Source organism: Apostichopus japonicus, chromosome 23 (genome assembly GCF_037975245.1).
Source record: "Apostichopus japonicus isolate 1M-3 chromosome 23, ASM3797524v1, whole genome shotgun sequence".
In the NCBI taxonomy this organism is placed as follows: Eukaryota; Metazoa; Echinodermata; class Holothuroidea; order Aspidochirotida; family Stichopodidae; genus Apostichopus; species Apostichopus japonicus.
Window position 1 is genome coordinate 17,517,186 of NC_092583.1, and position 24,719 is coordinate 17,541,904.

General features: G+C 37.2%; 1 protein-coding gene across 6 annotated transcripts; it reads right to left on the reverse strand.

Moving 5' to 3' along the window:
* Positions 1-1,218: 1,218 nt before the first annotated feature.
* LOC139965008 (uncharacterized) lies at positions 1,219-16,439 on the reverse strand. Of its 6 annotated transcripts, XM_071967151.1 has the most exons (13): positions 16,283-16,438; positions 14,642-14,696; positions 12,583-12,681; positions 11,438-11,516; positions 10,628-10,797; positions 9,758-10,036; positions 9,065-9,155; positions 8,476-8,529; positions 7,180-7,412; positions 5,865-6,067; positions 5,066-5,244; positions 4,209-4,475; positions 1,219-3,658 (listed from the first exon to the last, which is right to left on the reverse strand). In XM_071967151.1, exons 3-13 carry the CDS (start codon positions 12,598-12,600, stop codon positions 3,414-3,416), a joined length of 1,818 nt encoding a protein of 605 aa, XP_071823252.1. In that variant the 5' UTR covers positions 12,601-12,681; positions 14,642-14,696; positions 16,283-16,438; the 3' UTR covers positions 1,219-3,413. The 6 variants fall into 6 exon arrangements, with proteins under 6 accessions (XP_071823252.1, XP_071823251.1, XP_071823254.1 ...); XM_071967150.1 differs by lacking the exon at positions 14,642-14,696; XM_071967153.1 differs by lacking the exon at positions 12,583-12,681.
* Positions 16,440-24,719: the final 8,280 nt, after the last annotated feature.

Consider the following 24,719-nt stretch of genomic DNA (forward strand, 5'->3'; position numbering starts at 1 on the left):
GAACTGAATGACAACAACCTAGTTGCAGTTAGCCAATGATTACATTTCTAAGATGAGAACCAGCCAGAACTTACCATCTTGAGGCAACATAGTTTACAGCTGGTCACAAACATTTATGCCACTGCCAGCTGGCCTTAACCGAGGGATGACGTCCAACAAAGTATCATGCTTTTTTATCTCAACATGTACTCGCATTATTGAGGGAGAACAAGAACCATCCAAGTTTCTTTTTATCATATGTCAAGTTTACAAGATTTTTAAGCTTAATTCACCCCTCCTGACCTCAAATGATGTTTGACCTCCACAAAAACAACAGGCCTTTTAAACTCAATATGGAGCATTCTCAAGTTAGGAATGAAAACCATCCAAGTTCCTTTCTTGAGATATGTTTACAAGATGACCATAGTTTTATCGATTCTGATCTCAAATAACCTTTGCCCCTCACTTAAAACAACAGACTTTATCTACTCAGTATGGGCAACTTAGCACTGCATTATGGGATCCATACAAATTCCCTTCATGAGTTACCCTGTTTGAAATGATTTCACAGCATACCTTTGTTTACCCTCATATGACCTTGACCTTCACCAAAACAATGGGATTTATCTACTCAACATGGGGCATCCTTGTTTATGCCGTTTCACCTACACTATTTTTCAAGCAGGGAAACACTCCATGACAGTGCTGAATCATTTAGCTGCCCTTTCTAGAAAATTAAAAAAGCAAAGTAACAATTTAGATCGTTATTCATAACCAGGGATGTTGAGAACCTACTAGGACTCAAGGAAAAATTATGTTACAGGGTCCTCTTTTGAAGTCTTCACTTTTCCTCAAGAATATTTAACATTAGCCTTGAGTTCATTATTCTTTAGGCCATATTTCCCCAGGCCCCCATAATGTCCTTGGGCCCTGGGGCTGTAGCCACATCTGTCACTCCCCCTCCCCATGCCATCAAACCGAATCCTGGTCTTATTATTCTTGACTGTTTTCCTGTGGCCTTGTCCTTCAGGAATTGTGAATTAATTGTAGGTTTTGCATACCACATGCAACATAATTTGTTCATTGACTGTATGTACAGTATGGATAAACATAGTGACACAGGACAGCAGTATGGTACACATTAACACTTCCATGTGTAATGCAACACATACTAACAGATTTACCCTAGGATCAAGAATTACCCTGATTGTAATCGTAAAGGGGAAAAAATAAGACACATTTTATTACCTTTTTCAGCATATATTCAAAATATATCATGTTTTAGAACAATGTAACATATGAAAAGCTTCAACATACCAATAATAACATATTTATATTTGTATGTATAGATATTTATATCAAACATGGTGGCAACACACTCCCTTCTGTTCAACATATGCTGTTATATTCAAAAGGTTAAGAGCAATAAACTTCCTCAGGTCTACTGCTTAACTCTACATGGCAGTTCTTTTGAATTTACTGTTTTGGGAATATGTGGCATTGACTTATGGGGGCAAAACACAAAATCACCCCAAAACTTTACCAAAAATCGATCCAACATCTTTTTGGTCCCACAGTGTGTGAATGTTTTCAACAATTTTCTAATTTTATTTTCTCAACAAAATGGAACTTTTTAATTACACAACTCTGTATGTCTCAACAGAAGGGCACTTTTTAAACAACCATAGGGCACTTTTGATGAAATGGGGCACTTTTAAGGATTTTGACAAAGTTGGGGAAGAGGGGGGGGGGGTTGCTCCACCCCATGATTCCACTGTCCCATATCAATTCATTTATTTAAATATTAAAATTTGCCACCAAACCTTTAACAAATAGATGGGAAAATCTACAGTCCCAAAACAATTTGATAGTTCTACATACCATTTATCATATGTAATCACTTCAAAAGCATACTTGGATGTAAAACCTTAGTGGATTCTTAACATTTGATAAATTTACAATCCTACTGGAAAATCAAATGCTGCAGAATTCACCAAACTTGATAACCACGCCTAGACAAGGAAACTGTTGGCTGTCAGCTTTCTGCAATGTTACCAAAGCTAGTGAGAGCTAGTCAAACGAAGCAGGCAATGATCAAAGTCAGGCACCAATTACTAAATCTCATTAATATGCAGAGATAAGCAAGTATAAATTACATTTGAAATGAACAATGAAAAACTTTTGGCTTTACAGGATTTGAAGCAGTAACCTTGGGATTACAAAATCAGTTCACTACAAACTGATTGATTCAGCCTTTAGTTGGTATAACTCAGAGGCAATCCCTCTATAGCCATTTATTTGCAGGGGGTCCCAGCCTTTAGTTGGTATAACTCAAAGGCAATCCCTCTATGGCCATTTATTTGCAGGGGGTCCCAGCCTTTAGTTGGTATAACTCAGAGGCAATCCCTCTATAGCCATTTATTTACAGGGGGTCCCAGTCAGAATTCACAGCATACTGTCCGTACTGTGAAAACCAGGATCAGACCATCGTTTCATTCAGGAAGGGATTTTGAGAGGAATTCAAGTTAGTTGTGAATACATGTTAGTAAATTAAACAATAGAATACTGACCAGGAAATTATAAACAAATTGGTAGCAAATACTTTCTTTGTTCTTTTCACAATTGTCTATAATATCCTAGTCAGTTGTCTGTGGTTGATTAATTAAGTACAAATCAGTCTGAGATAGAGAAGTTCTCAAAACCAATAAATCAATTTTTAAATTATTTATCTACAAAATGATTTATCAGCAGTGTTATACAATTAATGATTTTATTATCTCTAGTTCAGAAATCCTGAGATGTATTCAAGCTGTTACTTCTGAAGTGAAAGACATTAGTTTCCTTTGTTTATATACAACTACATCAGACTCTTGGCTACCTGAGTAAACATGAAATATACAATTTAATTTTTCCTTTTTTTTTTATTGAAATTTGAAATTTATAGACAAAGATAATTTGTTACATATTTAACATGTTGAATAGTAATTGAAGGTGTTTAACATTTTTTTCAACATTAATTTTGACTTGTTATTTGACATATAACATGGTGTTAATTTAAACTCTTTTTCAGGCATCATCTCAATAATGATAAACAATTTTTATTTTCAATTATTGCAACACATCTGCAAAACATTCTATGTTTAAAGTTGGTCTTTAAAAGGCAGTCAAGCCACACAACTAAACATTGTTCTTTCTTCTATTCTTGTACACTAGAATGTTTTTGAAATATAACCTGCAATAATTATCATATTTCTTTATTACCCAATCATTTATATATCAATTAAAAGAGTTTTGGGGAGTAATCACCATTTTTTCCTTATAGAAAAATCACACAATCTGTCATATCTTTCCAAATTTTATCCTAACACCCACCAATTTAAGAATATCAAACTTTACTTGATGACAATGATCAAGAACATCTATAAAGTCCTTCCCTAATTGCCAGTTGTTAACTTGATGTACTCTTCAAAATTCATTCCTGTGATCAAATTGTCCTGGTTTCTCAATGTCCTAAGCCAATGTACGGATGCCTTGTGATCCTCTTCGGTGATAGACAAATTCGAGTACATGCCTGTCAGTCCCTGGCTGTTGGCTAGGTTGATTACGGCTTTGGCCTCTGCGTTTGCTTTCACTCTAATGACTGATGCATAGGCTGTGCCGTTTGCAGAGACAAAGGCAGCTACAAGAGAAAGGATAGATGAGGTTGGGTTAGATATTACATAATACACTAAGAATTAACGGAAATGCAATCAAGTTTCTACGATATGACAGACTTATGTTACAGATGTAGGGTTTGAATGGCTTTCTAAAGTAAAATGACAAATAAATTCAAGTTGTTGTTTGTTTCACATTTCAATGTAATCTTCATGAAATTTTTGACTTTAAAGTATCATAGGGTTGAGAATATTTCATTTCCTCTGTCGATAAATAATTTGAGCAACAAAACAAAAGGAACAGTCAAAGGCATTTTCAACTCTAATGCCATGATGACAGCATTTCACCATACTGTGGCCAGAAGCTGTCAGAAAGATTCACCCGTATGTTCGTTAAAACACATACTATCTGGATGCAAAATTCACCTTGTATTGAAGATAATTTACGGCTTTTTGTTCAAACAGTGAACTTTCTCTAACGGCTATTCCTTTAAATTAAGATAATGCCAGTCATTTGTTATGATGACGTCTTCCAGTACATCCATTTAATGATATAATGTAAGCGTTTCTATTCACCTTCATTTCTGATATCTTGTACTAGTTTCTCTGTGTACTTCCTGGTCAGAGCTGCTGTTTGATGAAAGACCTCCTCCTCCCCTCCGAGAGCTGTGATCAGCACCTGCTGCTTTCTTGAGAGGACAGCATCGGGGAGATCAACAAACAGTAAGTTGAAGAAGGGTACCTCAATGTGGAGGCCTTTGCTGCAATTAGTCCCAGTGGCTGCATAGCATGCATGACAACTGGTAAAGTCCTGGCATTGGCTCCTTGTCACACAACAAGTCCCTGGATAAATAAAAATTAACATGAAAATGTCAAATTGATCTTCTTCAATCCCTGCATGTTGATGGTTACACATAAGGAAGCAAAAACAACAAAAGCAAGTCAAAGAAACAACCATTCAAAAAAAAGCAAAAAACTACTTTAACTCCCTGTGCAGAATGTTAATTATCACCCAAAACTCTATATCTACTATGGCTGTAATGATTGATCTGTTTCGACCTCAAGTAACCTTTGACCTCTACATATTTTATAGTGCATTTAAGTTATATGTGACTATATTTAGTATTAAACACATCGTCTAAGTAAAATGCATCCAATGATTTGTGTTCATGTGTGAACATTTTGAGACAGAAAAGTGGATTTCTTGTATAAAATGTTACATTGACTATACTTTTTACTTTTTCTCCTAACATCATTAACTGGTGTAAGAATTCTAAGGTCCATCTCAAGTGAAACTTTCAGCTTGTTTACAGTGGAAACCTAACATTTTGCAGTAAGACTGTTTTAAGTACGTTTAATATATTACACCATGTCTAATTTGGAATTTCCGAGCCAGTTTTTGCATAATCCTGTTTTATACATAATTAGCTTACCTTCTAGGGCTTCCCGCAAAGACTGATGTACAAACGATTCGATTACGGCTCTTTGTGTCAAGAACTGATCCACAGAAAACTGAGACGCCGAGTTCTTTATTACTGATATGGATGTTTTATTGATGGTCTCTAAATAGTAACGGTCAAGCTCCTCTTCTAGCAGTCCAAGCTCAGATTTCCTGATGAGAGAATAATGAATGAAAATACTGAAAATATGGATGTCCTGCAAGGAATGTTTCAATAGACAAACACAAGGTACAACTATGTGTAAGGAAACAACAAAGCTCTCTTTTTCCCCAAAAAAGTTTTTGACTTTTGATTGGATTGGGTCCCACTTATTATAAGGTTATGTGACAATAATACAATATACCAATGAATGTGTTGCATTCATATTGCCATGCATCATAATACTGAGGTACAAAATTCCATGTCAGCTTGAAGACAAACAAGACAATGTCAATGTATATTTATGACATTCAGGCACGTAGCCAAGGGGGAGGGGGGCAAATTTTTTTAACTTATTTTTTATATCGCTAGTAATTTCAAAATAAAAAAGGTTAGATGCAACTTACAAGGCCTGGGAAGTGCCATTTCCAGTAATCTGGGAGGAAATTTCTGCCAACATTTTCAAAACCTATCGGCTTGATATTTAACTTTCTATATCTTGACAAGGCATAAATAGAACCTGACCGCAGATCTCACCATGGTACTCACAACATGTCCCTTGTTCATCAGTAAATAGAAATCGTGACTATCCTTTAAAATGTAAAAGTGTCAAAAACAAACAGGATGTACTTACTTTAGAAAGAAATGAAAATGACAACGGAATGATATCCTCAGGGGGTCTGTGGTGTATATTCGAATGTCTTCAAATTCCATCGTATGCGCTACAGCTGAGTAGGGCTTAAAGATATTGCTTGGTCCAATAAAGTATCTGCCGGCCTCAAAGACATCGTCCATGTAGTAAACAAAATGGCTGACCCGTTTCATCTTGAATCCCATCTGATGATATCAAGGAGAAGAATGAAACTTCTTAAAGAAAATAACTAAGGTTAATGAGAATAGCAACCTTAGCTATGATTCTTGTATGTAAATTATAAAGCTAGGCTGGGAACATCTGCTACCACAGTGTGGTAGGTCAAGGCTAATCAATGATGTTTGTATTCAGATTTGTTATGATATCAAAGGAACAAGATAACAGCTAACAACATGACACTGAAGACCCACAATACAGCCAAAGGCCTTAAATGAATTTCATCTCTGAAATGTAGCATAAGATGACATCCCTTGGAACACCATTCTTAAATCTTGGCAAGGGTTGCAACTCACACCTGGTAAAGAAAGCTGATGTTACCAAGGCGACTATCAGCAGCAGCAGCATTTGTATGGCTTCACAAGTCACATTTAACATCTCTATTAAATCAGTTCTTATATAAGCGCTTAGACTGATAAAGAAAACGTCACAATTTGGCTGATTCACAAACCAAAATGAATATGTCTTCAACCAACACAAGAGCTCCAACCTCACAAGCCTGAATAGCTACAACAAGTATATATAAGTTTAAAACTACTGACCATTCGAGTTATAAGTTTAAAATGGAGTGAAGGCTTGCACAAAGAAACGTCTGATGCCAGTAATTTGACCTAGTTTCAAATGAGGTGTATCAGAAGTGTTAAACACCACCATCGATCCCAGAAAATACACACATAGCTTGCTACCGTCGGTAATTAGACACTAGTGTACAGTCAATACATGTAGCTACTGTCAATACCCACAACACAGTGTACATAGCAGCGATGGACATCTCAGGTCCAGATGAAAGATAACAAGGTATCATGTTTCATTACTGTCTGCATTTTGTAGCGACAAGAAAAAAACTTCACTTGCAAGCAACGGAATGTTAACTTTTTCAGAGGGCGGCACAAGGTTTGGGGCGAGTCTTCAATGCCTTTAAACTGTGTCGACCATTCAGATATTAAGTATTTAACTGTGTCGACCATTCAGGTAATTAGTATTTAACTGTGTCGACCATTCAGGTAATAAGTAATTAACTGTGCTGACCATCCCGGCCTAATACCTCACACCTAAACTAATAGAATAAACTGGTACACACCTGGGTGTAGTCTAACTTCTGTATGGACAAGATGATGAGAAGTAGAAATAAAGCTATGCAAAAATTGATGAGAGTGGTGAGTGCTGTCTTGACTCCTGGTCGAAACATTCGGACTTGTCTGAAGGCCGGCCTGAGGGGGTCTGGTATAAATCTGGGGACATCCCCATCCTCTGACTCATCCACATCGTCCGTTTCTCTTGCTTCAATGTCCTCATTTGCAGCATTTTGTACATCTTTAGAGGAGAATTAAAATGTCATTCTAAAGCCATCTGCAACAACCAAACATTAAATTAAATTCCCACAACTAGACCAGGCTTAGCAATTCCTTCCATCTATTTGTGCACATATTTCTTGGTACTCAATACACGATGTACTCAATACACGATGTACTCAATACACGATGTACTCAATACACGATGTACTCAATACACGATGTACTCAATACACGATGTACTCAATACACGATGTACTCAATACACGATTTACTCAATACACGATTTACTCAATACACGATGTACTCAATACACGATGTACTCAATACACGATGTACTCAATACATGATGTACTCAATACATGATGTATTTAATATATGATGTACTCAGTGAGGTAGATTTACGGAACAGGTATCAAGTCCAAGTAACATGGTCTTTGAGTTATCAAGCTTAAAAGGCAAGGCATCACAAACACAACTAATTAACATACTATCATCATCATATGGAATCTTTTGCCTTGGACAAGTAAATGAAAAAGAACCAACAGAAACATTGCAACTATCAATAGACTGATGTTGAAAAGGTTCTAGCAAATGCCTTGCAAAGAAAACATATATAAGAACATGGATCTTAAACTTATAAGGAACAATGGTATGTCATTTGACATTTGCCAAAATTTAAGAGCAACAATGACTGCAGTGACGCTCAAATTCTAAATTTCCCACAACTGAATTGGGGATAGGGTAATTGAAGCTGATTCCCATGAAGGGGGGGGGGGTCTGGCAGTTATCTCCCCACCCCTCCCCCACCCCCAAAATAAGTACTTTAGAAATCAAATAGTGCATTCCAAGACATACTTAGACTATAAACTAGGTCTATAACTAGCTCTAGATGCAAGGTTGTGCTAATAAATACTATGAATTAGTTTCTGTGTAAGGTTAATAGGTTAATAGGGGGTGTACAACCATAGCAGTGGTCTCATTCTTCCTGAGCAGCTGAATTTAAAGTATCCCAAACTCAACCATTTGCCCCTGAGGTGGAGGGGGGATATGGCCTGTTTTTGGATAACAATTGTCCTACTCACTAGTTCCATCATCTTCAGCCACCCAGGCTTCCCGACTTCTTGGTCTACCATCATCTGTGAATAAGGGCAAAATAAATCAAACACTAACATACTATGCATGCTTTCAATAAGATAAACGAAAAAACATCACAGGTGGCAGTAATTCTTGAAATTTTAGCTAAACCATCCATCTTTTCCTATCATATCGAATCCCTTTGTGTATATCATCTCTTCCTGCCCTCCCCTCCCGCCCCTCAAAAAAATAAAAATACAAGTGAACATGCCTCAAAAATGTAGGAATTATTACAAAATTGTTTAAAAATGTACCCAACACAAAAAAGAGCTAGAACAATCACATTTTTAAATTACTTAGGTATTCAATTCTCCACAGTAGTTTCAAAGTATGTATAGTTGATTTTTTTTAACAGCGTGCAATAATTTTTGTTTTTATTAGTGCATTAAATTTTGCCATGAATCTGAAATTGCATGGGAGTTTCACCAGGTAATTGTCTGTTCCTATCATATCCCATGACATCTATAACCTTCCACCCCTCCCCCACACATCCCTCCCCCACCCATCCCCCACCACGATGGCGAAGCAAGGCATTACCTTCACCCATGACAGAGAGTTCCAGAGGTGGTCCTGAGCTGGCCGCTGATGCTGATGTGTCCTGTAAAGCACCACGTGCTTCACTAGCACCCTGTAAATGAGGTTTGTACAGGATTCAAAGTTATGACATACTGTGCAATGCATGCTTGGTATTTTGATCATGTGATATGATAGAATTAATGCCCCATGCCAAATACTGCCATTTAGATTTGACATATTAGCTTTGAAATATTAGTTCAAAGAATGCTCTTTTCTTTACTCAAGTAAGCATGGGTTCAACCAGATTGGGAATACCCTATCTGAGCCATTGCACATCAGAAGAAGGGAAAATAAACTTGCGACTCAAAAGTATTAACAGTAAGAAGAATGTTACAGAAGCTTGTACTAGTGTGTCGTTACTACGGTTACTGGTACTGGTTTAGCACAGAACTAGATATGCATTGGCACATTTAAACACAACTGGATGGGCAATGGCACATCGGACTTTCACTCAAGAATACTAAAGAGACAATTTACAAGGTGGATTTTAAACTCTTCCCAAATGTGAATACGTCCCAAGATATATGCATGTGTCAAGTAGCATGTTAGCAGTCATCTTGGGTCTAAAGTGGGGGGGGGGGAGGGGAGAGGGGGTGAAGTTGAGGAGCAAGTTATAACAATTGATTAACAGGTAATGCTGTTTTCAGAATGTACCTCATCACGGGTAGCTGCTGCATAATCAGGAGGGGCACCAGCCTTTCCCTTCACTACATCATACGATGGGGGCGCAACATCCACCTCCTCCTCTTCCCCTTGTCTGTTGTCTTCATCCAGCTCAGAGGGGGACAAAACCTGAATGGGGGTTTCTTCAGTCACTTCATTGTCTGACGTCTGAATGTTGGAGCTTTGAACTGAGGAGTCATGGATGGTCTCCAGGGGTATGCCTTCTGAAGGAGAGCCGGGTGGCTCATCCATGGCAGACAAAGAACCAGGCTATTGGTGTCAGATAAAAGTCAACAAAACAATTGTTTCTCACTGATCAAACCAAGCAAATGAATTAGTGTAAAGGTAATTTGACATACGGAAGAGAAAGAAAAACCTGAGCACTGTTAAATCAGTAATGAGCTTTCAGAGACTAAAATGTAAAGGATCACTCTGAGAAGACTACAAATCAAGACCTACAGGAATCTAAGGCCTGACAGTATCAAACAGGAACTTTATTGACTGAAATCTTTGGAAAGTTTATTGAAAAAACAAAGTTCTGTTGAGAGAATGTGTCTTGTAGTATGTTACTACATTGTTATGGTTCATGGATCACCCATTCATTGTAGATCAAATAATAACCTTCATGACAAATTTCTGTATTTTTTTTCTTTATATGATCATAGCGTTAAATGGCATGGAAGAATGTATCAAAATCGTCTCAAAAATCTAAACGGTTTTTAGCCTTTGATGAAGATCCTGCTAGGATCAAAACGTCAGGCCAACTTACTTTAACACATTCTCCTACACAGGCTCTCTAGTGGATAAGCAGTTTGCTAACAGTTTTATTTTATTTTGGAATCTGAACGTGTTAACACTAACATGAACTGAAGTCATCTCAAGGTTTACAGAGACACGTGACGGAGACACGTCTGATGGTTCCTCTGATGGTTCCTCTGATGGTTCCTCTGATTGTTCTTCTGATGGTTCCTCTGATGGTTCTTCCTCCTCCTCCCTCGGGTCTTCTTGACTGACACCTAGGAACGTCTCTTCTAAATTGATAGAATATTAATATATATAAATATTAGTTTTTCACCTTTTTTGATGGTTTGTTGGAGACTGCAGTAAGCATGTAGCAAGGTGGTACTAACAGTTGTATGGAGTGTTAGCTCAGTGGTTAATGCCGGTGCCTTCCAATCATATGGTCCCAAGTTCGAGTCACTCCAAGATAAATGTATGTCGTCCAGTTACAGAGTTGTTGACAATTGACAATAAGATAAATATGAATCTAAGAGACTGACTTCAGTCAGCTTGCGGCTTTGATAAGCCAATGAGGCTTCTTTGCGAGTTCCTGCTTGCAGGAGGATCTAAAATACATACATGGTTATATACCATTTAGCTACTATATGCTACTATATGGGTCCCATAGCAAAACTGCTTTATCCCAAAGAACAAATGTAATATTCCATCCTATTATTTGCAAATGGAGAGGTTTACATCTTAATTTCAGCTTTTCTGCTAAAGTAACATATTATGCGTTCAGTTACGTACAGCACCTAGTCTGTAACAAACCAGATTTTCAAGTTTCAAGCCGTTGTATGTTTGCAAGATTGTCATTGTTAATAAATCGCTAAAATCTGTGCAAATTGATGACTTTAGGCACAGAAAAACCATTCATCTCATATGCAGTACCTTCCCCTTCTGAATCTTCACCACTGCTGGAGTCCTGCCTGGCAGCCTGGTAGCCGCTGTGACTAGACCCTTTCAGCATCTGTGAGAGTGTGAAAGCATAAACATTCTCAAGATGAAGTATATTAGTTAGAGTGACTGAAATCAGTCTACTGATAATACAACCGAACAACCACTGGACACCTCTGAAGAAGATCAGCCTGGCTGCTAGGTTTGTAATGCCAGGTCCTCTACATATTGACCTGACTTTGCAGTTCTTAAGCACTTTGTCAAATCAGTTTTCTCTTTCACAAAAAATAAACTAGTGATAAATATTACAACATTTTTCATGCAGAGGCAAATTTGCAATAGAAACTTTCCTTGATATATACTGTAGATACAGCTTCTTTTTTTTTCTTTTTTTGGCAGAAACAGAAGTAATGTAAGTTTAATTTCACTCCACCAGTCTTTGTAAGGTTAAAGTGACTGGGAAAAGTGCAAGCATTGAGTTTAACAGCACAAACCGTCTCTAGCACTGATATGACATGTGTGTTAGGTAAGATATACTTTATTAAGCTGTTCTTCTCTATGACTGTTATCATACATACATACATGTATAATAAGCACACACTTAAATACACAACATATCTGAAAATCTTGCTATCATAACAGTCCATTTAATGATCAATTATAACTTAAGTTTCTTTGTTGATGTCAACTTAAAAAGAGCCAATAAACACAACCATGTATTGAAAAACTGAACTTTGAATTAACCTTTGAAGTTTTACCTTTTGAATTTAATTCAGAAAATGTTTCTTTCAAAGGTAATTTTGTTGAATTACTTTAAGTTTTTTGAAGTTTTTCTAACAAATTAAAATGACCAGACCATTCCTCCAATGTGGAGTTGACATCAAGAATCTTCTTCAACTTGGTTGGAAGAAGTAATTAAACTCAAGTTTGACATAATTCTAACCCATGAACATTCAGAATAAAATCATTTTAAAATAAAGGCAATGAATTCATATGTTTGTCTACATTGTGCATTAAGTCCTCAACAATCACACATTAACAAGCAGTACTTTTTTAATAGTGTAGGGTACATTAACAGAGGACTCAAATGTTAAGTACAGTGTTAAATGAACCAAACATGTTAGTTACCACATGCATACCAGTTTAGAAGGAAACATTTCTACAGCAGCAGTAGTAGTAGTAGTGAGAGAAGGAGTTATCTGTGAGGGTTACACAGAATTAGTGTGCAGGATAGGTGTCTACAGAGAAAGTGAAAGGAAAAATATACTAGAAGAAACAGAACAGTAACTAGTGTAGAAATATACAAAAGAAAGAAAAGCATCCAGTGTACTGTAGATAGGAACAATGGTTAAATTGCCAAGTGCGCTGAGGTTGGAGAGGGGGAGGAGGGGGGGGTAAGGAGGAACTACCAATGCATCAACAAATGAGAATATAAACAGTGAATAATTTTTCTGGTATTGCATCGCAAATTGTTATGGAAAAATTGCTATACAAGTACTATGATCTATGCAGTTTTGTATAACTGGCAAAGTTAATATTAACATCAAAGTGCTATGCAACATGTTAACAGTGCATTATTCCTTGTATAAAGGAGTAAAGGAGATCACTATAGGTTTAATAGCAACCACAAAACAAGCAAAGAATGTTCATTTCAGGTACTATACTAGTAAGTACTATATAGTATGATCCTTAGAAACATCTAATTCAATTTATGAGTTTCATAGAGAGGTACATAAGACTTTGCTTTACTACAGCCGGTGTACAAAACTGACAATTTGGAGTATTTCTGGGTCAACAGGGCTAATCAGTATAATGACCTGACATAGTACGCCTGTGTCATTGGTTAAGTACTAGTAGGATATTGATTCCCCCTTCCTCAGTTCCCCTTGCCCTCCCCTCTAACTCTACAAGATAGTCTAACAACATTTCCTCCAAAAAAATTCCTTTCTCTTTCATCAGTAATATTACTGATGAAGAGAAAGGAATTTTATTTACTAAACCTATGAATTATTCTTTCAGATGTTCAATGCGTTAAAATAAGCTGAACTTTTGGTACACTGGACATCTGTGGCACATCAATGTGTGCAAAACAATGGGGAAAACTGAAAACTGCTTTCTTTCTTGTACTACAAAGCAAACTTAACTATGTAGAGGAGATTTAAGAGTAAAAGTATATTCTGTGACTAATGATGTGCATTGCAATTCACATTTAAATTGCTCAATGGCACGAGAGAGATAAAAGAAAGTGAGTTTCTAATGATTTATTTATCACAGCAATAATAGATAAAATTCAAAAAAAATAATTCAACCAAAATCTTGAAAGATGTAGTTAATGTCCAAACTGTGTCAGGAAATATCAATTGAATGACCCTACCAAAATTAACGAAAATCTGTGTCAAAATAGAGAATGGGAAATATTGACAGTGCAGTAAACACATATGTACAGACTTCTTCAGTTACCAGTGCAAGGAAAGGTAACTTTCAGTAAAGAGCATTTTGCACTTGTTTTATGCTAATGAGGCAGTTAAATTTATTCAGAGGCTATGTACAGTATATTATTGGTAATGAAAAGCACATGCAAACCTATGTGAATATATACTACATGTATATAAATATTAAATAATGTACAATATGAGATATTAATCATGCCAGCTTTAGTTGAACATGCAGAAATATGATACTGTGTGAAAGCATGTTCTATAACTGACACCTAGATGGCATTAAGTACTTCCAATGTTAAAGCAGGGTGGTCACAACAACTCTCTGCATGGTTATAGGATGACCTCATCACCAACACTGTCCAATGGAAAATTGGCAATTAATTTCTACTGTATGAAAAAGTGATTGCATACAAAGATTTACAAGTTCAAGGTGCTAAATTTAAAGAGAACTTATAGATGTTTCTGAATTTTGAATAAACACTCTTGTTTGGACAGTATTTTCACTTTTTTTATTGCTTGCCTTAAATGGGAGGATCGAGTAGGCTGAAATTTGTCACACAGGTTATTGCAGTAATCGCATTGGATATTATAGTAAGACATCAGTATTAACAATGACTTCACACAGTAATCACAATTGTTAAGGTGAATGTACAGGTCTGTAACTTGAATAAACAGATAATAGGGTTTGAAAGGGATAAATCAAAATCCAACATAATCCAAACATGATCATGTTTGCATTCTGTATTATATAAATTACCATGATAAAACTTGTAATGGTTGAAATATCACAAATAAAACAAGCAAGGACCAAGCTAAAATGAGACACAAAAGAAAAGAAATGAAAGAACAGCTGTATTTTATAACATTACAGGTAAAGTAACAGAACATTTATAATATCTCATACATGTACTATACATCATTCATACATATTGGTAACATCTAGTCTCATCACACATTCCATACACACAACCTTTACTATCTGAGCAGTTTATCATATGAGTGAGATTATATCAAACTAAACTGACCATTTTTGTCATATTGATCCCAAAATGGTAGGTTTGCTCAAAGGACCACAATAATTTGAAACAGTTAACAAACGTACTCTCATATATGGTTCACTGGCAGCATTGTGTTGGAATATGTGATGAAAAAACTTTGCAATGAGTGATAACCGTGCATGATATTTACTACTTGGATATTAAATGAGACATAACGTTCTTTCAAATTAAACTGTTGTTATGAAACATGGTTTGGGTCACACTAATTAGCGTCAACAGGCCGATTTCACGACAACTCACGACAACTCAAGACAACAAGTTTAAAATACCATCAAATACAATTGATGTTATCAGAGTATATCTGGAAACACGTTTAAAACTGACTGGAACCAGCGTGCATACATATTTTTCACGGGAAAAATGTTTTTGTCGTAAAAATCGCCAACTTTTTCCTAACGTTGAACTGGACGACGTGATGCTATTGCGCTTGTGCAATGCCATCGGACCGAACCATTATAATATGGATGGGTTTGTGCTAGGTTTTGGAACTACCTTGTGTACAGTGTCGGTAAGGTGGGTTGACGTAGTAATTAAGCACCAAAGTATGGTGAATGAAATCCAAATCAAATTATTTCATGTTTTAAAAATAATGAATATTTCTTATTCTTTTTCCATTGTAATTTACATATGTGATTATCAACTTTACAGAGTCTTGCTTACCATCATTTTGCCTGGTTTTATTATTCATCAAATCATTGAATATTTTTAAAATAATGAATATTTCGTATTGTTTTGAAGTGAAATGAAATGGGGTGTAGCACAAACCCATCCATATTATAACGGTTCGGTCCGATGGCATTGCGCAAGCGCAATAGCATCACGTCGTCCAATTCAACGTTGGGAAAAAGTTGGCGATTTTTACGACAAAAACATTTTTTCCTGTGAAAAATATGTAGGCACGCTGGTTCCAGTCAGTTTTAAACGTGTTTCCAGATATACTCTGATAACATCAATTGTATTTGATGGTATTTTAAACTTGTTGTCTTGAGTTGTCATGAGTTGTCGTGAAATCGGCCTGTTGACGCTAATTAGTTTGACTGCATGGTTTAGGCTACTGGGGCTTCAACCTTACTTGGCATGTGCCCAAACATGGGGAAGGGGAGTACCATGCGAGTCGGGCAAAGATGTTTCCACCAAAATGTTTGAAATGAAAGAAATTTATATGCTCTGTCCAAAGAAAACCATAGGCCGGAGGATGCACAGCCCAGACCTATGCTAGGCTCCTGTGGGTTAGGCTAGATCCTCATTCAAGGCCTAACTTAGGCTCCGGGTAGCTGCCGTGGGGTGAACTATCCTATACTATAGGCCTAGCTAGATTTTTTCAGAAGAAATATGCAAACCTTGATCCCAACTGAATGGAAACTAACGGCTTATGTCAAGTATAACATGCCGATTTTCTTCGCCACAGTAACTCACAGTTTTCAGCTAAGCACCAGTTCTACACCCAACAGTAAGCTAAGGCTGGTATTTTGCGTTGCTATTTTAGCCTAATGTTAACACGTCCTATAACGTTCATATGACCAGAGTATTGTGTCAATCAATCGGGATTATGTGGTAAGTGTCAACTGCAAACTGCACACAGGTCGTTGCTATATCAATGCGAAACTGAATTCACAAACTGAACAACAAATGGACGAGTCTGGCACGAACCACTGTCACTATCACGAAATGATCTGTTAGGCCAAATAAGCTGTCTCATCGCAAAATAAAGTCAGTATTTGCTGGATGATTGTATTTAAAGCACTTTACGACAGAAACGTTATAATGTTGGCCATCTTGTTTAGTGTGTTTATACAGGATGGAAGCCTGGTGTAGTGGTGTTGAGTAAGCTTCTAGCTTATCTGACTAAAGAAAGCAGAAAACTAGTCGTGGCCTGCGGCCGGATCTGAGTTGGGTGGTTCTCCCTCGATGGATAAATTTGATTTCAACGGGGTTGATCAATATCACTCGATTAAAGATCTGCTAGCCTACCATTGATAATTTACCTTTCTGTGCTCAAATAAGAGTAAGTAGATGACCAAAACACCGAAGAAAAATGTAAGCTTTTCCTCTGTTTTTATTAAAACTTTGTACGAAGTACCTAACAATATTGTAAATTGTGTAACATCACCGGACGCTTACAGAGCTGAAAAAGAGCCTCATAACCGAGGAACTCCGGACGTATGCTAACGCTGTAGTTGGTGGGCAGGGTCCGCAGGGATGTTGTTGGGTGAGGAAGTTGTTGACTTGAAATGAAGAGAAAATTCTGCTGCAACTATCTAAGGCCAAGGAGATTTACTGGCAACAACAAAGAACAACTACCGATGTTTTTGGCAGAGCGCCACATTCACAGCGTTGCACTTTTTTTATCTGGCAGAGCGTCACCTATCACACGCGAATACATTTTTCAGAGCGCACACAGTGTCCAACTGAGTTACAACCATAGAAATAATCAATTTCTATGGTTACAACACGACTCATCGCGACCGTACTTTTCGATAGTCGTGAAGACCACATAGTTTGCGTGCAACTTCGCACAAGCGCTCAAATGACTGCTTACCACGCTCGTTTTACCCACATGCAAAGTTTACTATCCCGTGATTACATTTTTAAAGATCGACTGGCCAATCTTAGCCGTGAATCGCCGCTAATATAGTCGACTGTCACTAGGGAAACTTAGGGGAAACTCCGGAGAACCCACGACTTATGGTAAACCGGCATAGGTGGTGGGTAGGGATGGAGTGGGTTGGGGAAGTAGTTAATAAAGACTAACTACAGCCCGCTGCACAGTGCCGAATTGTCGTTTTACCAGAGTATAGACGACACTACTTATACCAGGAACAACTCCCTGCTTATACCAGCTAGTGATCGATCTCAGTCTTAAAGCAGCATTTTGCGTTTGGTCGCCGTTTTATACTTTTTTGACATGTTCATCGATTTTTTTTTACATATATCAATCACAAATCAGCAAACTAAGATATTAGCCAAGTTTTTCCCTGTGAACAACGTTAATTGGCGAGTAATTATGGATATTTGCAGATAATGAGAAGAGTGTCCACGACAAATTCCACAGTTAAAATTTATCGCACACAGTTCCGCCAAACCCACTAGTTTGAATTCAACCAATCAGAGATGCAGGTTTAGTTATGAGCCGTTGCTAAAAATAGATTCAAGGCTTTGCGTTGGTACAACCATGGAGGTAAAAACAGATGTTTTTACCTCCATGGTACAACCATAGAGATGTAATCACTGGCGGATCCAGGGCCTTTGTTTGGGAGGGGCCAAAGTGGCATTAGAGTGATATGGGGGAGGGGTCTAAGGGGAGGGGGTTCCCCCCTCTCCCTTTGGAAAATTTTCTATTGCTGAATGCCCTCAGATGCAATTTGGTGCGACAAAAGTGTACAATGGTGATGTTAATTCACTTCTAAAAAAAATGTTTCCCAGGTGTAATTTTCTAAAATATTTATAAAACAAAGTTGGGATCATCTTTCTCAAGAAATTTTATTTCTCATAGGTTATAAATTTCTTACAACCAGCCTGTAACTGCAAAATGGTGTTAAACTGTAAATCCTCATGCTCATACATTTACATAGCTCCCAACTCTTGAGAAGGCAAATGCTGGTCCATGCCACGAATCGCCGTCCTGGGGGAGGGGTATAAGGGGAGGGGGCGTCCCCCTCACCTTTTGATTTGTTTTGGAATCCTGGTGATGCCTACATGTAAAATGGTGGCACTTAGAAAGGCTTTTGTCACCCAAAATTTTCTGAGAAATATGCATTTTTTTGTGTGTAAAATCAATAAATTGAATAGTAGGTGATAATTCATTTTTTCCCGTGGCATGAAAATGTTCGCTGCTCGCCCCAATGAAAAGAAATATAAGCTAATTTGAGGTTCAAATGATGCTGTAAAGGAGGTTTTATACTCTATTATGCTAAATGCTAAAGAAATGATGGTTGCTAAGTCAAAATTTGATGCAAATTTTTATGTATACTTGACAATTACAATGCGGTTTTTTTCGGACGCTTGTGCGAGTCAGCTGGTTTGGGTGTTAGAATGCGGGTCTAATTCCCGCGAATTGCGGGTCAGTTGGGAGCTCTGCATTTAATTTTAAACCAGAAAACGAAAAGGTTTAGACTAGTCTACCACTGCTATTCCTCTCGATTTTTTTAATTTCCAATCATATGATTTAGCGGATGTTCGGAAACACTTTTTGGCTCACCTTTGGGGGGCCATGGCCCCCCTTGGCCCCCCCCCCCTTGGATCCGCCAGTGGCCATCATGTAATGGAACTCCCTGGTACGACTGCAATATAGACTGTACACAAATCAAGCATGGTGTTGTATTGGTCAATGACGTTCGTAGTGTTTAAATATGCATATTATGAGCGAGGTTTATTGGGTTCTAACGGTAAATATCTTGGAGAAAAACAAAGCTGAAAGTTGCAAATTTTTCGACTTTTATGCCACCATATGAAGTAAGACTTAAATAGATAAGCTAGTTATGTATGTCGTTATGGCATAGTGGAGTCAGTGAGGTTGAGAAAAATCATAGCAAAGGACGCAAAATGCTGCTTTAAGCAAAGTTACAGTGTATAATGTGAACACTATAGTCTGCTGTAACCAAATATTTCTACTCATTTGCACTCATACAATATATGAAGACAAGTTAATGAGTTAATGATAATCTCATGTTTTACCGCACATTAACCACTGATATGCAAATGAATTTCAAGTCAAGTGCATTATTATCAGTGCTCTGTCTGCGGTTCCATATCTCTTTACTTAGACTTGATCCAAACATCTACACTATATCTGACTATGTCTTTATAGTAAACCCGGCAATGTATTGGATGCTTTACGTGATCGTTGTAATGATTGAACAATTAAAGGATTGTTCAGACTTCTTTAAGGGACGGGAAAGGCATCGACAAAGGGGGCATTGGTCTAATTGAGTTTAACTAAGGAAATGGTCATAGGCTTATACAGTTACTTTATTGAAGAGTTGTAAACCGCACTTTAGTGGTTAACGTGGTTTGTAGTAATAGTTTTAACCACAAAGGACTCCATTCTATTTAAGGTAATAGCCTCCTCTTAATATATATTCTCAGTATACAGGCCTATTGCAAGTTTGTTTTAATTGAGTGTTCAATTTGTAGACTTGATATATCGAACTTAAAGCCCCAAAGAGTGTTTCCAGGGTTCTCATTACGGGAGCGTAACTACCATAGCTTAAATCTATTAAGGGGTTAGCCTATACTTGCTTATTTCGTCAATTAGGTATAATATAATGCACAACAGAGTTCGTATGATAATAAACCAATTAAAGTTGTAACGTCATTGATTCTTTTATTCGTTGATTTTAATTTGCAACTAATTTGCCGCATTGCCTCGTAATTAACTTTGAATTATTCCGGCGAAACCTCTTTTTGGCTGTTCCGTACAAATGAACTGATCCTATTAAATGCAGAAACTTGTCTGACTCATAAAGTCAACGAAAGTAATCATTTGAATATGTATGTAATTTCGCGAAACTGGGCCTGCTAAACTAGTTAACCGCAATTCACTATCGTGTTGTTATGTTCTGGTTCGTGACATTTGAAGGCAAAACGCAGTTTTGAGTAAATTGATTCCCCAGCATTCCAAACACATACATTGTGTATGTGTGTAACTGTTCTGTAATACATGCTTTGGTAATGGTTGATAATGGTTTGTGCATGCATATGATGGTGGTAATAATAACGGTGAGAGGGTAGGCTATAGTTGTAGGACCTTATGATAGTTCACCTGAAAGATATTTCTGAAGTAGGAAATTGAAAGACAATTTCCTGGATGACTTCCAATGTTGGCCGAAGTTTCGGGTTTTTAGAAGAATTAATGCGATTAAGAAGCGATGACGTCAGTGTTTGTTATTCTCCTAAATTCCATGAAAGGGATATTATGGGTGTATATATTGGTTTATTTTACAAACCACAGGATATATATACTTGAATCAAATAAGCCATTACAATATGGTCGTTGAAATAATTTTGTCGTTTAGAGGTTGCGTATTTCCGACTACAATCCATTGGTGATTTTGGATGTTCTTATACAGCCTATGCTGGACTATGATCACTAATTCACAATGTTTTTCAACATATATATATATATATATATATATATATATATATATATATATATATATATATATATATATATATATATATATATATATATATATATATATATATATATATATAATGGGTTTTCATATTAACAATTGTTTTATAAGGTTAGATGTACTTATCATAAGTTAAGTCAAGGTGGTTTTAGTAAACATTATATGCAGGGCTAACTAGGTACAAACGTTACGTTCTGAAGGACATTGTGATCGTGGAAATATTACCTTGCAGTGTTGATTATACGGTTCAGCGACAAACTATATTTTCTAAGTTATTACTTGATCCTCCTCTCAAATTTAGATGAAACTCCATTGGAATAATGTACATGGAACACATACAAAACATTAGCTCCATGTTCACTCACTTGTTGGAACTCGCAAGTCGCCAACATATACATGTTTGTGATATCTTTTGAATTTGAGAGCTTACAAGCGTATTCTTGATATCAGGAATATGTTTCTATCCTATTGCATCGTGTATATCGGATCGTGTCTACAGCCAATTGCAAAAGTGAGCACTATTTGCCAGATACAACCATTTATAAGAGTATCAGTGATATGTATAGGTAAGTTTGGATACACGTGGTTTTGTTTCGTACACAGCCCCCCCCCCCCCCTCCGTCATTCCAAAGGTTTACCCCGTGAGCAATGGCCATTTCACTAACTTGTTTTGAATGTTACGTAATTTAGAACACTATAACTCATGACTAACACGGAATAGACCATGCTACCATGCACGCAGTGGGGCGCAGCATATATACACAGCAGAGGCATGGTTTGTGTGTTGAATGGGTGGGTGGGTGGGGTACTGGTGGGGATCATTCCTATACAAATGACCGCCGCGACAGATCCTTTTAAAAAAAAAAAAATTCCTTCTTCATCACTAGGCTTGGCAGAATCGACAAAATGTGTAGGTCTACACTGAACTGATGGGTTTGTATTTTCTGAGAACGGACAGACAAAGCATGACCTACAAATTTATATATATATCATCATACTACATAAATTCAGTGTACTGATGTCCACTCATGATCATATGCAAGGTTCCTAACTGACATACTTAATACAAGTAAAGATGTAGTACATTGACCGAACGTTTACGTTTAGGTAGAATATACGTAGAGTAGAGGAATATGGAACCGTCTGCCAATATAATATTGTATTACAACTCTACACCTTTAAGATACTTTAGTGCTGCAAAATTCGGATTATTTTGAAGGTCAGTGACTTGAACAATCCTTGAATCATCATCATCTCCTTAGAACGAGATCTGCTCACTGAATCAAATTTAAGGGAATGTTTCCGTTTTTGTGAAGTTCAGGGTTGTAGGAAAGAACTTTGCCACGTGTATAACGCGTGCCTGGAAAGACATACCGTAATAGATAATACAGCCTGTGCTTAATTTTACTACATCTGGAATAAAGTCAGCTTGTGAATATATAAATATTGAATTTATTCACCGTCATTAACAGTGAAATATGGTATATAATTACTATGATATTGAAGATGTAAAAAGCGGGATTTTCCATCGTATATAGGGCAGTGGGCTCTCTACTCGGGGTAAGTAGCCCGTGTCGGATGTGGGTGTGGGTGTGGGGGGGGGGGGGGAGGGGGCGAAGGTAATGACAATGCTACCGACAATGTTTTGTAGAAATTGAAATTATTTTAATTTTTTCAGGTCAGTCAACATGTTTGCAGTAAGGAATAAACTGCAATTGGGTGATTTTTCACTGGTCACGGTAAAAACAAAGCAAAAAAATACCAGCGATTGATGGTTTATCATGAATTGTCCTTACATAGTTAAAGGCGTAAGTGATAACAATATAAAGTACAATCAGTGGCTTAAAGACAATTATTTCAATTTTCCACCCCTCTTGAAGTTTTCATTATTTCTAAGGTGTTCCCCGGGGTGCGAATGGTTTTTCCCAAACAGGTTTGCAATTACGGAGTTTTCAGCCAATCAGATTGCTCGTGACGTCAGCATCAATAATGACCATCGCTTGGAAGTTTGAAGACACTGAATCAGAAGAATGATATAAGGTCCATACGTCATAAAATGTCAAAACATGAATGAGTTCATTGACGTCACTGAAACATGGTGCTTAAGCTGAACATATCAATTTTTGTTGTTGATTGACTTGGTAAACTTAGTAAAGTCTAGTTACGAGGTTGGATCACATATTGACCTTACTTATGATACATCGCTACATTCCATTGGGTGTGTCCACGTTATCCAAGAATCGTGAGCCGTTCTATTGAAATCGGAATTCCTTTCGTGGAAAGGGTACACTAAAATCAACTTCACGACGCGAGTTCACGAGTCTTGAATGAATATTCGCAAAACATGACAACAGCCATTCATTGAATCCGCACAATACGTGAGTCCGTTGCAACAAATGGATGCAGACAGTTTGGTAACCTCGAAGTTAAGGTTTCTATGGTGATGACGTAACTTTTCCGACCAATCATGAGCGGCTGTTTACACATAATTGCAAACCTGTTTGGAGAAAAAATTCGCCCCGGAGCGGGGATACCTAGCCCCTTCCGGGTCCCTGGGGCTGTATGCCCAACCCCATCCTTTTCTCGTTAGGGTTTATTATTTTCGCACGAATATACACGATAATGGGCAGGATTAGGAGGTGTTTGATCACGGGGTTAAGTATCGCACAATACTGGATGGAGTTTCTATTTCTATATAGTCCATATAGAATGTTATATATTATTACATAGCCTACATATGGTCGAATATGTATGATATTTGATCTATAGTACCTCTATAGAAAAGTATAGACTACTAAACACATGTGGTCAACTTTGTATAATATTTGATCTATAGTAACTCTATTTTAAACTATCGACTAGCAAACACCATGGTAATAATATGTCTGAAATAACTCTAGAAGGATACAGGTGACACATCCTCTAACATTAATGTCTACAACTTTGGGTTATATTACAGCCTGAGCGATCTTTGTGAAGGTCAACTCCCTCAAACAGCTAAGAAAAATCTTGATTCATTTGGGGAAAGTAATGTTTTGGAGCTTGTCATTTTGTTAATCTGTGATGTCACAGTGCCACTACGATCTGGAACATTTTATTTTCTCTTCGTGTTTCTTGTCATATATTTTCAAGGTGATAAACCAGTAAGCGGAACAGGGCCGGGTTGGTTGATTATTATACTGCTTGCCAATTTTAGGTCTTACTTTGCTGCTCTTATTCCTAAGCAAGGTCAAAATCCGATATGAAATTGTCCAAATATTCCAATGATAGGCATCTTCGGTACCATCTCAGTTAATTTTTTTTTTCATTTTCATTTTTTTTTTACTGAAACCATTCATTGTCATTGAAAACCCCTTTCTTTCCAGCCCAGAGTGGTCCTTATCAGAGACTCAACCCCATCGGCGGTGCACTATTTATATACGTCACAGTGACGTACTAAGCCTACACTAGTATACCGTTATAATAAAGTAATGTTTACTAAGAGCTGGCACTGTGACATCATGTTGTGGCTCTTCGGTAGGATATTAACTCAGTTGAAACATACTGTAACATTATCCTTTGTTTGATTTTCAGAGCTCAAGTCAGTCCGCAATGTTATCATCACTTCAGCAGTCAGTATTTGTTTATGTTAGGCCCTACCTCA